This window comes from Trichosurus vulpecula, chromosome 2 (genome assembly GCF_011100635.1).
Source record: "Trichosurus vulpecula isolate mTriVul1 chromosome 2, mTriVul1.pri, whole genome shotgun sequence".
NCBI classification, from domain to species: Eukaryota; Metazoa; Chordata; class Mammalia; order Diprotodontia; family Phalangeridae; genus Trichosurus; species Trichosurus vulpecula.
This window is the reverse complement of record NC_050574.1, coordinates 7,941,496-7,959,727: the sequence shown is the minus strand read 5'-3', so window position 1 is coordinate 7,959,727 and position 18,232 is coordinate 7,941,496. Positions and strand designations below refer to the sequence as shown.

Sequence of the window (18,232 nt, the reverse complement as noted above, 5' to 3'; positions counted from 1 at the left end):
GGGAAGGGGCCAATCAGGAGCTTGGGATGAAGGGAGAGAGGAAGTTCCGCCCCTTGTAAGGGAGTGAGGGATTCCGGGAACCCGAGTCCGGATGTGGAAGTCTCGGAGACAACAGAGCAGGCGGATCCGGTAGGCTCAAGGCCTTCTGGGATATGTAGTCCGGTAGTGCCTCTGGTGGTAAACGCCCTGGAAGTGGAAGTTTACGGAACCAATGAACAGGCGGCACCGATGGGTAAGGGGCGGGACATCCTGTGGAAGCCGGCTAGCTTCCTGGTAAGGTCCCTGCTTTACTGTGGAGGGAGAAGGGATTGACTGAAGAGCGGGACAAGGAACGGGCTGTGTAGGATCCTGCTCCAGGAGCCGAAGTTCGTGGGGCTGAGAGAAGGGGATCGTCAGGTAAGACAGGTACGTCTTGTTTCCCTTTTCTGCAGTAAATTTAACCAGGGGCTCCCTACATTGTTCCCACAGCTCTGGGTCCTGGGGAAGGGATGTCGAAGCGGGTCGGAGGGAATTTGTGCCCGTCTCCCTTCCAGCGACAAAACCGATCGCGCCGTAAAATGGCTCCGGAATTCAGAGGTCCGCCGCGGGCCATTTGTCCAGGTCCTCCGGGGGGTCCGTTTCTGTGTAAGGGCCGGAAGACCGAGGTGTTCCGGTTGTGTCAGAGGTGTCCTAGGGGTGAGGCCCAGGTGTGCAGGGAGCCCGGGCCGGCCTGTAAGCTCGGCCGAGCAGCTTCCTGCAGGAGGCAGAAAGAGGGGCCATGTGTCCCCAGACGAGGCGGCCCATCAGGAAGGGGGATTATGCCCGAGCCTGTGGCGGGCTCAGCCCAGTGTCCCTGCAGGCCTTGGGGGGTAGGGGAGAAACCCGACTGCGGGGCAGGGGAGGGTTCTTCACTTGTCTCCAAGAAGGCTGCAGACCTCTCCCTGTGCCCACGTGGGCCCCGAAATGTGGAGGGAGATACCGGGGATACGGAAACCCCAAGATCAAGGTCCCCGGGCAAGCGCTTGGTTTGGATTCAGGCTTTAACTCAAGGTGGCCAAGTTCCTCGTTAGGCTTTATAGGGGCAAGTGTTCTTAGGGAACCTGTGTTCTAGGAGGAGACCCTGATGAAGATTATATGCTTTACACCGTGGTAAGACACGTGACAGATATGCTAATTAGGTGATGGGGCGGGGTCATGGTATGGTTAGATCTTAAAGGACCCTGTACTTTGAGTATCTACTGAGAAGGTCTTTTACCCAGAGTTCACTGGGAAATAGCCCTGGGGGCAGGGCTCCATGGGGCGTGGCTTTAGGCCTGAAGGGTCACTAGGGCAACTCAAGGTCAGGTTGATGGGGAAATTACCAGGCTGCCCCATCAATGACCAGTTAGACAAGGTCATCGTAAGGGAGGATGCCCGTGAGTAGGTCTAGGACACACGTGATGGGTCAGTGAGTAGTAAATGTCTCTATGACACAGGACAGGGCCGGGTCAGCCGCGGAACAGCTGGTTCAAAGTAATACACTCTATGGGGGCAGCTGGCCACTGCGTCAGGAAGACGGGTCAAGGGGTTTTTTTGCTAGGGCATGCTGCCCTCGGCCTGGAGAGGAAACTGCTTGAGACTAGGGAGAGACACGATTTTGGAGTTGGGGTCCAAGCGCAGGCACCAAGCACCCCATCAACCCACTGAAAATGACTGAACTACAACTTCTCTCAGCACTGAGTCCACTGAACTGCTGAGTGGGGTATAATTCTTGTGAAGACTTCCCAAAGAGAAAATATAAAGTATATAAATATGTAAAATATAAATATATTTTTTATTTCAGGAATAATGGGCAGTGAGAGGATGGAATGGACTCAGGATTTGACCTTATAGGAATGTGATTACCTAACTCTCAGGAATTCGGCCTGGGGCAGTAAGTACCTCTCCTTCTCTCCCTTGGTGCTAGTCACTGGGTGGTTACCAAGTAAGGACAAAAGAACCACATACCAATTGTTCGGTCCCTGCTCCTGGAAGGCTCCCCGCCCCCCCCATCCTCATTTCTCCTGTTTACCTTAGCCCTGTTATTGCCACATCAGCACCTGGTTGCTAAATAAGGAGAAGTGATTTGGATTGGCTGTGTTTGATCTCCTGGTTCTTTGTCTAGCTTTTCCCTCCTAGATTGTAAGCCTGCCTTCTAGCCAATGGAGAGGAGGGATAGTGGTGGGCGGGAATCTTTTTATGTTAGTTATGATATAAATAGGTCTCTTGCTTTTCATAGTTCATTCTAGTGGAGGTGATGCCCAGATCTCCTGAGATTTGTAAAATAAAAGTAATTCCTTTTCTGTCCCTACCTGAGAAGCCTCTGTGAATTGTTGGGGTACTTGGGTGGTCACCCCATCCCACACAGTGCTAACAAAAAGACCTTCACTTAACCTTCTCATCCTTAAGCTATCCCCTTTCCTAATTTTCACAGGTAATTTCCTAGAAAAAAGCTCTCTGTACTGGATGGTCTCTGCTTTTTCCACCCCCTGCTCCCTTCTCCACCTCCTGCAAATCATGCAGGCAGCTAAAACCAATGGCGTACTTCTTTGTAAAAACCTTAGCCCAGGATCTGTGGACCTCGTTACTGAAAAATTAACAAATAGTTTTCATTTTTTTAGATTATTCATAGTAGTTAGATTTTTACAAAAGACTGTACCTTTTTAAGTATACCTAATTGAACTTTCTTGAATGCAGCCCTATTCGATGATAGCTAAATTAATAACTTGAAAAGGTTCCCCACCCCTGGCGTAGGCCGTTCATTGACTTTTTCCTGACATCTCTGTAGCGGTTGTTATTGTCAACCATCACTGTTAGAAACATACTTAGTCTAGGAATAGATAATTCTCCTTGGAAAGCCCAGGAGGTTTTCATTATATTTTCTATTTTTTCTTTTTGAGTAAATGGTTTTGTCCCCTGAACTGAGTACAGGAGAGTACAAGGACTGAGACAAATGCCAGTCTTTTTCTTGACTCTCAGTTCTATTCTCCTGCCTGGTTCTTCATTGGCCAGATGCAACCCCCTGAACTGCCCATCTCAAGTCCACTTCAAACAGCTTGTTAAACATGTGCACAATCCTCTAGCCTTTTGCTGGATCAGAGATCTGGTTTCTGCTAGATCACAGCTCTGATTAGAACCAGTCACATGGCTTACATTCTGCTAAAGCTTTGGGTTGGGGGGGTCAAGTGCTTTCAATCATGTGGAAACAAAATTTCCATCTGTTTCCCATAATTACTACCTGTGGGATAAACACTTGGCCTTCTCCTTTGTTCCCTCCCCACCTCCTTCCCCATGGGGGTGACTCTCCCTCAATCCTGGGCCTGTTTTTTTCTAGGTAACTCTTATTCGTATCTGTAGAGGTAACTAGCTGGGTGGTACAGTGGGTAGTGCTGGATCTCAACTAGACCTGAGTTCAAACCCTGACTCAGAAACGTATCAGTTGTGTCAGGTCACTTGATTGTTAGCCTCAGTTTCCTCATCTATATGTTCCAGACACTGCACTGTGTACAAAGGAGAAACAGTGTCTTGCTTCAAGCAAATTGAAGTGAGTGCTAGGGAATTCCTCAGCCCAGAGTTCCTAACAACCTCCCAGAGACAAATCAATATAATAATAGGTGGTGCTTAAATCGCACCCTTGTCCCTGGCACTGTCAAGGACTTGACCGATGGAATCCTCAGAGCAGCCTTTGGAGGGAGGTGCCATTATTCTCCCCCCTTTATAATTGAGCAAAGTGGGACAAACAGGTCCAGTGACTTGCCCAGAGTCACACAGCTAGGATGTGTCTGAGGTCACATGAGAATTCAGTTCTTCCTGACTTCAGGCCCAGGCCTCTTTCCCCTGTTCTACCTAGCTGGAATCCCTCCCAGAACATAAAGTAGCATCAGTTCCCTGCCAGTTACCCTGTGGATAGCACCTCAAGGGAGCAAGGGGAAAGAGACACATAAACAGGGTTTGGCCCAGCCTCAGTCCATCTGGGGAGGTTGGGCAGCCACTTTCCTCACTGGGCTGGTTGGGGAAGAGAGACAGGACATCACGTGATTTGGGTTTGGGGAGAATGTTAACCTTGGTCTCAGGTATTGTAGAATTTGTTTCAGTGGGGATGTTTTCCCTTGCCCAGAACATCTGGTGGGGCCAGGGGATGTAGGTCTCTTAATTAATTCCTTCAGAACATCTTGATGGGGACTGGCCAGTTAGTGGAGGTCTCCTTGAAGATAGAATCAGTAGGAAAAAAAAATACAGAGGAGGGTGGAGTTGTCTGTGGTGGGTGGGGGAGAGTGCCCTGGACCCCGGAGGACCCCAAAGATCTTGGGGCCCGTTCTATCAATGTATTTTTGTTTAATTTGAAGATCTTCCCATCCATTACGAGGCCCACGTGCCCTGCTTAAGTCCTGTGGAATCCTAAATTATGTGAAACCTATGGTGGGAGGAGCTTGCTGAATGAGTGGAACAGGAAGGGGTGGAGTAGAAAGTTACAGCAGTTAGAGCTGGAGGGTTGTGATGCCCTCTGACCCTAAGTAAGTGTATATATATTCTGAGGTTAGAATTTTGCTTTAAGGCTCACCCTTGTGAAGAGTGTTGCTGTTTATAGCACGTGAGATTCTGGGTAGCTGTTAAGGAAACCCACCTTCACACTTTGTACAACCCAGATGTTGGTGCTTCTCTCTTCTGTAACTATGTGTGTATTGCTTTTGGTCAGTTGATTTGTGTTATTTTCTCTGCTTGTAATTTCTGTTTGTATATTCTTTGAAGTTCAGGGTGCTGACTTTTTCCCCTGAACAAAGTGAATGATATATGTATGTTTAATCAAAGTAAGATTGTTAACCCCTTTTGAGTTGTTTGCTTTAGAAAAGGAGATCAAAGATTCTGTGCTAGCAGCCCTCCTGTGTGCTGGTGTTATTGGCCTTATACCTCTACGGCAGCTGCATGATCTCTTGGGAAATAAAAACAAGACAGAAGGAAAAGCATCTTGGTGTTAGGATTGGGGTACAGAAGGTCAGGAATGGAGATCAACCAAGGGGGTAAATGTCTCCAGTTTAGAGGATAGTTAAGTGGGGGCGGGCAGACTGGGCTCAGGCTGTAGAGAAGAAAGAAGGGCCTGAGGGGGGAGGGAATCAGGGGAGGGGAATGGCTGGGAAAACCAAGAGGGATGTAGGCTGGGCATATCCTTGTGGGGAACAAGATGAGTGTAGCTGGGGCAGACCTGGAAGACCCCTGGGGAGGTCTGTAGTCCCAGAGCAGGCTAAGGGAGGGATGGAGAGAGGGGGTAGAGCAATGGGGGAAGGGGAGCTCTCAGAGATGACCAGCCTGGTGGGTGGTGGCCCTGGTGGAATTCTCTCCCTTGGGGGAAGTTGGGAAGCAGGGGAGAAGAAGGGTCAGTCTATAGGATGGACAGCAGGGCTGGGCAGGACTCTTGGGATTAGGAAGACTCAGCCAGAGCAGGTTGGCTGAAAACAGAGCTGAGATCTCTCTGCCTTCTTCTTCTGGAGATACGATCTCTGCCTTCTTCCTTTTGAGCTAAAGTCTCTCTGCATTCTTCCCTCAAAACAGAGATCTCTCTGCCTTCTTTGGATATAAGGTCTCTGCCTTCTTCATTTGGAGCTGAGGTTTCCCTGCCTTCTTCCTTCAGAACAGAGAACTCTTCATGTCCCCTGGAGCTTAGATCTCTCTCTGGCTTTGTCCCTTGGAGCTGAGGTCTCTTTTACTTCTTACTTTGGAGTTGAGATCTCTCTTCCTTCTTCCCTTGGTGGTGAAATCTCTTTGCCTTTTACTTTGGAAGCTGAGATCTCTCTGTCTTCCCTAAAAGCAGAGATCTCTCTGACTTTCGGGGGGCCAGCTCTGCACATACAGGTGCCAGGCAGGTCAGAAAAAGAGCCCCTCCCTGTACCCAATTTCTGATGGCTGACCTTTCCATTGGGCCTCATCTTTCCTCTCTGACCTCTTGCTGATGGTCCTCCAGTTTTGCCAGGAGCAGGCCTCCCTCCAAGTCCTGGCTCTGGGGGTTGCCTCTGCTACTTGTCCAGATTCCCTGTCACATGCCATAGGTCCTAGGCTGTGTAAAGGCGTTTATGATTCTCATATTAATCAATATGCTATGTGTAATGAATGTACTAACTACCTAGGTTTATCAAAATACCATTTCCCCAGGGGATTTTGTCTTGGGAGTCAGACTCACAGCAGCTCAAAGTGATCAATCAACTTTTGACAACTTGGACATTCCTGTGCTTCTCTAAGTTCAGTGAAGTGAATCAGAGGCTGTGAAAACTGTTCCTCACCTAGAACACTGCCTCTGTGCCCCACAAAGTAACCACAACCCTCAAGACTTGAGACAATCAATTTAAGAACTGTTTCCCACAGGACCCAGGAATGCCCTGCTGTTTCAACAATCTGGCTAGCAGCTTCTGTGGGGGTGTGAGATCCACCCACAGCCAGCACCCGGAAAGCTGCCAACAGCACAGGTTCTTTTGATTTGCTTAACTAAGGAAAGCAAGGTGAAGGGATTGACAAGTTTACTTTAATCCAGCATACAGACAGCATTCACTTAGTTCAGGGGAAAAATCCAGCACCCTGAACTTCAGAACAAAATACAAACAAATTACAAACATGAACAGACAGACCCAGTACAATTCATAGTTACCAACATCTAGGTTCATCCTGGGAGCTCAGAACAACGGCTGACCCAGAGTCACGCGCCACCATTTCTGCGGCAAAGAGCTCCAAGGAAGAGGAGGCCAACCCCGAGTTTTATATCTTTTTCAGCCATAGGGGTGAGTCACACATGCGACTCACCCACATGAACTAAAATCGTCACAAAGAGGTGACTTAAACCCACAAACCCACATTGTCTAAGAGCCTCTGCTGTCCCAGACATGTAAACTAGGCCCTCCCTGGAGTTAGCCCCACTTTGGGCCCCACCTTAGTTGCCAATCCACACCCACTAAGGTTTTACACCTAATAGGGGTTTGGGCCTGGGGCTTAGCACCTAGTAAGGCTCAATGAATTACTCAAAGGGAACAAAAGCCAAACTCTTCAAGGATACTTGTTGAACTAAGTGCTAAGGAGCCCATTTTGCTTACCAACACATCTGCATGAGTCTGCCCTGGAAATGGCAACTCAAGACCTAAGAATGATTGTCCTGATCCAGCCCAATTGTGATTTGCATGTGTGTAAACTCTGCCTTTACCACAGGTGGGGAAGCCCTCCCCAAAAGAGGACTTCAGGTTTGCAAACCTCCCCCCATCTCTGAAATGAATTCATTAAACTCCTCCTTGATTGCTGCACAGCTGCCTCTGACCTGCTGAGTTTTGCCTCTGACCATGCCAAGGTTAGAGACCGGTACAGTACAATCCTGTTGGCAGGTGCCATCTCCCGTTTTACCATTGGGTCACAGTTGACTGACCCAAATATCTCACCCATAGTATCAGGTGGAGGCAGAGGTCTGGATCTGGAGCCATTGAGGCTCTGACTGGTCTCATCCCATCTGGCATCCCAAGCCCCTTCTGCCTCCTGGGTGTCTGTAGGAGGATGGGGGAGCAGCATGAGGCCAAACCAAAGGAGTTCTGGAGGGTGGCAAGTCCTCTTCCAAGCCTGACCCTCCCTGCCACCCCCTTCCTGTGGTTGAGTCTCTTCCCTGAGGGCAGGGCAGTGCCTTTGTAACTGGTCTGAGAGCTCAACTTCTGACACTCCAGCATCCACCCTAGGAAGAGAAAGCAAAGTCAGTATCTCTCCCACCCTGAGGTTCTTCTCTCTCCACAGGTGTGCTTGCTGAGGACTAAAGCCTATTTCTAGGAGAGAGACCAAGGAGAATGGCACCTAGGAGCCTGAGACCCTCATCCCAGGTGAGTGCAGTCCATCCACAGACCTCAGCACCATCAGCAATGGTGGAATCCAAGAGAGCCAAGGAAGCTTTATCAAATTAGATGTAGGTTGTCCTTTGCAGTGCTGTCAGCAGAGCAGAAATTGTCTTCCTGGTTCTGCTCATGTCCTCTTGCCTTAGGCCACACAAGCCTTCCCAAGTCTCTCTGAATCCCTCTCATTTGACGTTTATTTCTTAGGTCAAGTGAGTAAGCATTTAGACATTTAGACTTGGCTCCTCTGTGCCAAGTACTGTGCTAATGTATTGGTTGTGCAAAGAAAGTTTAAAAAAATAACAGTCCCTGCCCTCTATTAGCTCACAGTCTAATTGGGAGAAAACATGTTAGGATCTCCGTCCACATAAGCTCTGTATATTATGGATGGGAGGCGCTGTGAGAGGGAAGGGACCAGGAAGAGCTTGTTATTAGAAGATGAAATGTTGCCTGAGATGTGAAGGAAGCCAGGAGGCCCAGGTGAGGGGGGAGGACATTCCAAGCATCAGAGACAGCCATTGGGAAGGCATAGGGTTAGGGGATGGAGGGTCTTTTTCAAGGATCAGCCAGGACGCCAGTGTCTCTCCGTCAGAGAGAAGAGAACCAAGGTGTAAGAAGACTGGAAAGATTGAGGGGCTGGCTACATGGTGTCTGCTATGTGCCAGGAGCCATATAAATATCTCCTTTCATCCTATTGTGAGAATTATCAGGGTCTTTTCCAGGGACAGGCAGAATAAGGGAGCACAGGACAGTGAACTGTGGGTTATTTATCCACTCAAGAGTGTGACACACTCCCTGATGGACATGTGTGTCTCTCAGTTCCACTGAGGACATAGAGACAGGCTCTCCCCCTGAGCTACATGACCCATCCTTTGGGTAGGATCCCTGAGGTCTTCTGGGCAGGCTTACAAAGCAGTTTTGGGTAAGATCAGGTTAGGGGACAGAGAGAGGGAAAAGGACATTTTAGAAAAGGAAATAAAATGTGACTTTACAGTTAGAAAGGTCTGTTACAAAGGTCCTCAGCGCAGCTGCTTACACCCGTCCAGAGAAATGAGTAGCTGATGGATTACAGACAGGTAGTTAACCAACATTTGCAAAGCCCTTTGTGCTTCTTAGACAATAACAGGACAGGAAGTGAGTCCCATGAGTTTTCTCAAAGAGAGTGGGGGAAGGGAGGTGCTGAAGGGGACCCTGAGGACATTGACCTCAGGACAGGCAGTATAGCATCAAATGGAGTCAGTTTTGGTTTCTCAAAAATTCACTGGGTCACAAGGTGACCCAGTAGATAGAGCACTGGGCTTAGAATATGGAAGACTCATGTGCGTGAATTCAAATCTGGTCTCAGACACTTACAAGGAGTGTGACCCTGAGCCACGTAAGTCAGTTAACTCAGTTCATCAGTTTTAAAATGAACATGAGCAGGAAATGGCAAACCATTCCTGTAGCTTTGCTCAGAAAATCTCAAATGGGATCTAGAAAAGTCAAAACACAACTGAAACAACTGAATAATGCCATGCACAATATTAAGGCCTGAGGATTCAAACAGAAAAGAAGACTCCTGTCGCCACAGAGATTATACTTTTTTCTTTTTGGAGTGGAGAAGGCAAGGCAATTTGGTTTAAATGATTTGCCCAAGGTCATACAGCTAGTAAGTGTGTCAAGTGTCTGAAGCTGTATTTGACCTCGGCTCCTCTTGACTCCAGGGCCAGTCCTCTATTTCCTGCTAGCTGACCTGACATTATACTTTCAATGGGAAGACAACATACCAAACGAAGAATTCTGGGTAAAAGATACCGGGACATGGTGGCCAAGTCAGTGAGAAGTTCCAAAATAGTGCATCCAGGTGCAAATGTGCCAATGTGGAGATGTGTGAGCTGACGCTCTTCTTATGTAGGTCTTTGGAGTACATGAGCTCACCCCATGGTGGGGTAGAGAGAATGTAGGAGGATGGGGAAGGAAAGAGAAGTTCAGTGATAGAAATAAAGGAAGGTATAAGTGAAATATACAAATATGAGATAAATCAGATGTTTTCAATGAAATCAAAGTGATAAAAAGCTGAAGATATTTTAATCTACAAGAAAGAGAATTGCTCCATAATAATACAACTTCTTAAACAGTGAATCATACCAATTTGCTAGAAATAAAAGAGCATCAACTGCCAAATGCCTTGGCTAAACCCATGTTTTGCATGTAGCAGACTGGAAAAATAAATGAGCCCTCCCAAACACCAAGGGATTTGAAGAAGTGGCCACATTCTGGTATGATCATCAGTCTGCCTCTTGACTCATTCTTTTGACCCCCTAAACCTAACCCCAATGTTCTAGAGTTGTAGCAGCATGTTGAAATAATTTTTCATGAATTGTCATTTCATTCTCATGAAATGTCTTTCTCATACTTTACCTCAATCTCTAACTCCAATTGATAAAATTTAACATTTTTAATGCAGGAAGGAACCCTCCTTTCCCCACGTAGTTATGCTTATTTCTCTATAATTAAATATTAAGTTGAACAAATGTATTCCTGACAATTGAAAGCAATCATATAGGAAAGACAGAAGATGTTTGATTATGACTCATCATACCCAGGGTCATGTGAACTCTTCATTATGAGAATAGAGGACTCTTCTTCACTTGGCTAGAGAGTTTCATTCCACACAATTGAGGCCAGATTATGAGTAATGTCTCTTTAGAATTCTTTTCATACTTTATTACAGACTTTTAGCAAATTTACTTGATAATTTCTTCATTCTTTCCTCAGAGATCACTGTTAAGCTGTTTCTTTTTCTCCCAGAATATACAGCATTTACCAGCTTCTTAAAAATGTGCATAGAATATTCTTAATATGTCACTTAGGACACAGGAGGAATTACCCAGGACCTTGCTATCTCCCCTACAGATTCTTGTGCATCACTGATAAAGCATATATCGTTTCCCTAATTCCATCTGGCTTTTATTCAGTCATGACTCTCACTTCAAATGTAAAATGCTTTTCTCCATATTCAGTTGGGTTCTGAATAACTGATTTCAAGTGTTGGCTGTAACACTCATAAAGGTTATGTGACTTTTAGGCAAATCCCTTCTCTGAGTCTCTTTCAGCTGTAAATCGTGTGACTTTTGATGATTTAGGAGTTGGTGACATTCAAGGATGTGGTTGTGAACTTCACTGAGGAGGAGTGGGGCCTCTTGGACCATTCTCAAAAAGAGCTGTACAAGGAGGTCATGCTGGAGAATATCCACAACCTGCTGTCCCTGGGTAAGGACCATTTCCTCCCTTTTCTTGATGTTAATTGTCAGGCCAAAATTTTCACAAGTGGCAGAGAATGGATCCATACTCTGGTGGACCTCAGCCTCAGAAGCTTCCTTGAGTGCACATTCTTCTGCATGCACCAACTCTCTATCCACTTTGGTCTTGGCTTGTCACCTTTTCAAGTTAAACAATTTACCACCAATTGGGTGTCTGATCTTGATGCCATATTCCTCCTCTGTGAAGTTGTCTAACGTTGTCTAAGTTGTCTAAAGAATGGGAGGGTATTTTGGCCAGGTGGCAGAATAGGACAGGAACTACTTGACTCTCCAAGAATCTCCTTAAAGGAAGAAAACAAATTGCTTCAAACTCTAGATAGTATAAAATACCTGGGAGTCCAACGGCCAAAACAAAAACAGGAACTATGTAATCCAAATTATTTAAAAAAAAAAAAACCTTTATATACAAATAAAATCAGATTTAAATAATTGGGGAAATATGAATTGTTGATGGGTGGGCAGGGCTAATATAATAAAAATGACAATTTTATCCAAATATTTATATATTAAATTCCATTGCACTTAAATTGCCAATTTTTTTTTAACTGAATTAGAAAAGGTAATAAAATTTATTTGGGAAAACAAAGAAGTCAAGACTACTAAAGGAAATCATGAAAAAAAGAATGTCAAGGAAGGAGGTTTAGGAGTACCAGATCTTATGCTCTATTGTAAGACAGTATCAAAACTCTCTGGTACTGGGTAAGAAACAGAAAGATAGATCAATGGAATGGTGTATACATACAGCAGCAAGTAAACTTAATAACCTTGCATTTGAGAAGTGTAAACACGTAATATTTTGGGATAAGAATTCATTTGGTAAAAAATAGTGTTGGGAAAACTGTAAAACACTGTGTCTGAAACTGTACCCACACACAGGCATACTTACAGACACATACCTATTTGTATTTAATGGTAGCCAACTCTGAGGGAAGGAGGAAAAAAAAGAAATTTTCATGATAATTCTGTTCTAAATTTGAAAGGAATAGGAAGTTGTTCAAAGTAGATTTGCAGTTTCATTTACCATCTTTTTTATACTGCTGTGTTATGGAAATGCTTGTTAATTTGTTAAAGAGGTGGAAATAGTTATTTCAGTGGCCTGGGAATTCACATAATGTAAACAACACTGAAAACCTGTGATGGGAGTGAGGGCAGGTAGTGCTGGAACCTTATTCTCATGGGATTAACAGAAGAGAAAATAGAATATCTAAGTAAACTTACTTCAGAAAAAGAAATTAAACAGGCCATAAATGAGCTTCCTGAGATAAAAGCATCAGGAGCAGATGGATTTGAAAGCAAATTTTACCAAATATTAAAGATAAAGTAATTCCAATATTAAATCAATGATTTGGAAAAATAGGCAAAGAAGGAGTACTACACTCCTTTTATGAAACAAATGTGGTATTCACACCCACATCAGGTAGAATAAAAAAGAGAAGGAAAATAATAGACCAATTTCTTGAATGAATATGGATGCAAAAATCCTGAATGAAATACTAGCTAGGGAATCACCACAATATATTACCAAAATTGTACATTGAGCCGAATTTGGATTTATACAGGGAATGGAGGGAACTTACAGAAAATTATTCACATAATTGATTCTATCAGTGGTAAGTAACAAAAAAGTATAGGTATTTATAGATTTTGTCTTAAATTGAGAAAAAATGCATTTGCCTAAAGACATCAGCAAGCATTATTTGTATTGGGGTCAAGCTAGAAGCAGTCCCAGTAAAATCAGTGAAACAAGGATGCCCACTGTCACCTAAACTATTCAAATATTGTATTAGAAATACTATGAATAACAATAAGAGAAGAAGTAGAAGTAATCAGAATAGGGAATGAGGTAATAAACTCACTTTTTTTGGTAGATGATATGATAATATACTTGGAAAATCCCAAAGGCTCAATCAAAAAGTTTATGAAAGGAGTTAATGATTTTAGCAAAGGAGCAGGATATAATTTGAATCCATATAAATCATCTCCTTTCCTATATATCACCATCAAAGCCATGTAGGAAGAGATAGAAGAGATACCCTATTGAAAATAACTCTAGATGGTATATAATTCCTGGGAGTACAGCTGCGAAAACAAATCCAGGGCATGGTAGGCCCTGTAGAGGTTCCATTATTTATTTATTAGGTTGCGGATTTCCCCATCATTTCCATCAAACCAGTTTCGATATTTATAAGTGTTCTGGACCAGATGAGTAAATGTGATGATGTACAAGAAATCTCTGAAAGCTCCTCCCTTCTTTTCTGCTGGAATGTTGCAAACCCTGTGTTGCCTCAGTTTCTCTACAAGTTAGTAACAAACTCTTCTCCCATACAGAATCACTCTAATCTGTTGACATTATGTCTGGTAGCCATCTTGCCTTGTGGCTGCTGCTTTTGTTAAATGTGAATGTTTAGCTTGGAATGAATGCCTCTCTGTGGTGTATACCACCTTTGTCACTCTCACAGCCTTTCTCTTCTTGCAGTGATAATCTTTTTAATGCTATTGTTTGCTCCAACAGTACGGAATTGTTGCATTTGGATTGGTGAGCAGAAGGTGTATTGGCAAGGAGATAATCACAATTTCGATGATAGTTGTGAATATGCCTAAGTAGTTCTGTATTGCAAAATATAAGCTGCTCTCCTTCTGGAAGGTAGAAGAAGTAAAACATTTATTCAGACACCAGAGAACTAGATGTCAAAACCAATAAGTTCACCCCGTCCAAGCAGCAAGCAGATCCCCAAACCAGTAAGCCCACTTTATTGTAACAGCAAAGGAGTTAAAGCACGATATCACAGCATGGAGCCTTGCCATCTCATAACCTTCCCTCCTACTGGGGCCTTCCCATAAACACTCACTCACAAATCCTAGCCGACTGCTTGTCTATGTATTCTCCTCCCCCAGCTCTAACTTGCTGTGACTTAGGCTTCCTGTAACATAAGCAGATCACATGAGCCTATTGATTAATTAGGAAAGATCTTCAAATTTAAATTACAGAAGGTCCTGACCCACATAAGTCACCAGTACCCATTGCTATTGCATATGCTTATGTGTGTATATCTTTTGGTGTGTATATATGTTGGTTTGTTTCTTTTCTTTAGATTTAGAGACCAGGTTGGAAGTAAATGAGGTGACTAGAAATCTTGGAATTTTCCTGGAACAACGTGACCTGCAAAGATTCATGAATGATCGTGCTTGGGACTTCAAGTGGAGAGAAATCCATGACTCTGATCTCAACTTAGATAAAAATCCAAAGAGTGAATATGAATTTGATGAAATTGGGAAGAGATTCAGTCAGTCTTGTATCCTAAATCACTGTAAGAAAATGACCTCAGGGAATGACTGTCTTCAGGATAGTGAATATAGCAAATGCTTTGCTGAAGAGAGAGAGCCTTTTGAGCCCCAGGAGAAGGCTCCTGTAATGCCAGTGTATTCAGGAAATCAATGGGAAATGGCTTGGAACTGGAGTTCAGACCTCATTAGACATCAGAAAAGTGATACTGGAGAAATGTTTTGTGTAAGTAATGCAGGTGGGAAGGCCTTGAGTCAGAACTCTAACCTCATTATTTATCAGCAAATTCCCATTAGGAAGGAGCCTGATAAATATAATCAATGGGAAGCAACCCCATCCCGTCACTCATCTCTTCTTTGCCAGCCTAGATTTCACTCTGGAATGAAAAGTTATGTAGATCTTCAGTATCAGAAGGCCTTTGGTTGTGACTCAGATCTTGATAGATCTCATAAGATTCATACTGGGGGCAAGTTTTATGAATGTCATGAGTGTGGGAAGGCTTTTTGCCGCAGATCACACATTATTCGCCATCACAGAATCCATACTAGAGAGAAACTTTTTGAATGTAATCAATGTGGAAAAGCTTTCACACAGAGCTCCAGTCTTGCTGTACATCAGAGAATCCACAGTGGAGAGAAACCTTATGAATGTGATCACTGTGGAAAGACTTTTACAGACAGGGGCAATCTTATTGTACATCAGAGAATTCACACTGGAGAGAAACCTTATGAATGTAATCAATGTGGAAAGACTTTCACACACAGCTCCAGTCTTGCTGCCCATCAGAGAATCCATACTGGAGAGAAACCTTATGAATGTAATCACTGTGGAAAGGCTTTCAGAAACAGGAGCAGACTTGGTGCCCATCAGAGAATCCATACTGGAGAGAAACCTTATGAATGTAATCACTGTGGAAAGGCTTTCACAGAGAAGAGCACTCTTGCTGCACATCAGACAGTCCACAGTGGAGAGAAACCTTATGAATGTAATCAATGTGGAAAGGCTTTCACGAGGAGGGAGAGTCTTGCTGCCCATCAGAGAATCCACAGTGGAGAGAAACCTTTTGAATGTAGTCAATGTGGAAAGGCATTCAGAACAAGCTCCCAGCTTGCTGGACATCAGAGAATCCACACGGGAGAGAAACCTTATGAATGTAATCAGTGTGGCAAGGCTTTCAGAGACAAGGCAAGTCTTGCTGTACATCAGAAAATCCACAGTGGAGAGAAACCTTTTGAATGTAATCAATGTGGAAAGACTTTCATAACGAGCTCCCATTTTGTTGCCCATCTGCGAATCCACAGTGGAGAGAGACCTTTTGAATGTAATCTATGTGGAAAGACATTCAGAATGAGCTCCCATCTTGTTGCCCATCAGAGAATCCACAGTGGAGAGAAACCTTATGAATGTAATCACTGTGGAAAGGCTTTCATAAACAGGAGCAAACTTGGTGCCCATCAGAGAATCCACACTGGAGAGAAACCTTATGAATGTAATCACTGTGGAAAGTCTTTCACAGACAGGGGCAATCTTGCTACACATCAGAGAGTACACACTGGAGAGAAACCTTATGAATGTAATCTATGTGCAAAGGCTTTGAGAGACAGGGGCAGTCTTGTTGCCCATCTGCGAATCCACACTGAAGAGAAACCTTTTGAATGCAATCACTGTGGAAAGGCTTTCACACGCAGAGGCAGTCTTTTTGCTCATCAGAAAACCCACACTGGGGAGAAACCTTATAAATGCAATCACTGTGGAAAAGCTTTCACAGAAAAGGGCAATCTTGCTGCCCATCAGAGAATCCACACTGGAGAGAAACCTTATGAATGTAAGCAATGTGGAAAGGCTTTCAAAGACAGGGGCAGTCTTACTACCCATCAGAGAATCCACACTGGAGAGAAACCTTTTGAATGCGATAACTGTGGAAAGGCTTTTACACACAGGGGCAGTCTTACTGCACATCAGAGAATCCACACTGGAGAGTAACTTTATGAATCTGGAAAGGCTTCCACAACTAGGCAGGGTCTTGCTGCACATCACAGAATCCACAGTGGAGAGAAACCTTTTGAATGTAATCAACGTGGAAAGACTTTCAAAAGGAGGCAGAATCTTGCTCCAGGAGACCAGTGGCAATGGATGGAAGAGGAAATGTGGGGGAGAAAGGTGTAAGAATATTGGAAATGTCAGAGAGGGCCAAGTTATGCAGGGCTTTGAATGCCAAGCTGAGCATTTTGTGTTTGTTCCTGGAAATAGTAGGAAGATACTGGAGTTTGAGTGGGAGAGGGGTGTGACATGGTCAGAACTGCAGTTTAGGAAAATGACTTTGGAGCTGGACTGGAATGGGGAGAGACTTGAGGCAGGCAGACCCCCTCCCCCAACATCTAATGTAATAGTCCAGGTGTGAGGTGATGGTGCTTTGTTGAAAGGTGATTGAGAAATCTTAACGTGGAGTCTAATTCATTATTTTTTAGGGAAAAAGGTGGCCTGGGTAAATGGGGAGGGGAGGAGTCTACAGGTCTTTGTTTACTCCCAGGCACAGAAGAATAATTGAGATCTCTCTGGGAAGTCCTCAATCTGATTCAATCTGGAATGTGGGGCTAGGATGGGGCATCAGATTCCCAAGCTCACAGGAAGGAGTGTCTACTTCGAGACATTGCTGCATTGTTGGGGCAGGGCTGCCAGCACTGAACACAGGCCACCTAACTAACTCAGGCTAGGTAAAGTGACCTTTGGACTTTCAGACCCCCATACTCCCTCCCACTGGGACTAAAAGCAGGTCAATCAAGCAGGGTGGAATCAAGTTTGAACTTGCCTGCTGTGAACTTCCTCTGAGATTAATATGTCCATTTTTCATGAGTTACCTACAAGGCTCATGCACTGGACAGAGTAAGCATGTTTGATGGAAGGAGCCTGCAGTGAGCCATAGCCGTGCTCACTCCCAGATTCCTTTGCTGGTGTTCTGTGGCTGACCTTGCTGTTGTACGCCCCTTCCTCCCCAAACTAGGCCAAACCAGCCTTGCAGTCAACTGTTCCTGGAAAATCCTCCTTCTCTGTCCACCTGATCCTGGGAAAGATCGTCCATCCTTTTCCCCAACACCTCTCTGAACTTCCCATTGTGGTTTTCATGCATAAATGTCCCCTGCCCCTCCTTGGCTGTTGGGTTTTTTTATGGCACTAGTGTCTGTTGTTCTTCCTAATTAAACCTTTCTGTTTCCAATCCAGCTTGGACTCCTCTGCATTTCGAGGGATGACAGAATACAACAACCTTTGTAAGGAAATTGTAATTTTCATATTAATCGATATAGTATATGTAATCTCTATACTAATAATTTTGTTTTCTCAAGAGCTGCCTCCCTGGTTTAGGAGTCAAGAGTCACAATGCATCTTGAACTGATTAATCAAAATTCTGACTGCTCACAGTCACCCGACTTTAAGTGAAGGGAATGAAAGATTGTAGAACCTGTTCCTATCACAAAACTGTGGTCCTGTACTTTAGAGAGGTGATCACAGCCCCCAAAGACTTGACTCAAGAATTGTTGTATTGTGGGGATTACTGGTTTGTCATGGGAAACCACTAAACAGTTGTTTGTGATGCACCTTCCCCCCTCCTTCCCCAGATATGACTTAAGTATATAACCTGTGCTTTTATTTCAGCTAAGAGAACAGTCCTCACTCTGAAACTGATTAATTAAATTACTTCACTACTGGCACTCCAGTCTCTAGGCCTGCTTTGTGGGGCTCAGAGCATTCTTAGGTTAGAGACTGACTCATTAAAAATCCTGATACTAGTGTCAGAAGTTTGTAAGGGG

General features: G+C 44.4%; 1 protein-coding gene across 1 annotated transcript; it reads left to right on the top strand.

Annotated features, from left to right (window-relative positions):
• The first annotated feature begins 237 nt into the window (after positions 1-237).
• Positions 238-17,644, top strand: LOC118838158 (zinc finger protein 2 homolog). The gene is made up of 5 exons (XM_036745384.1): positions 238-405; positions 1,802-1,891; positions 7,750-7,832; positions 10,967-11,093; positions 14,236-17,644. Exons 3-5 carry the CDS (start codon positions 7,800-7,802, stop codon positions 16,407-16,409), a joined length of 2,334 nt encoding a protein of 777 aa, XP_036601279.1. The 5' UTR covers positions 238-405; positions 1,802-1,891; positions 7,750-7,799; the 3' UTR covers positions 16,410-17,644.
• Positions 17,645-18,232: the final 588 nt, after the last annotated feature.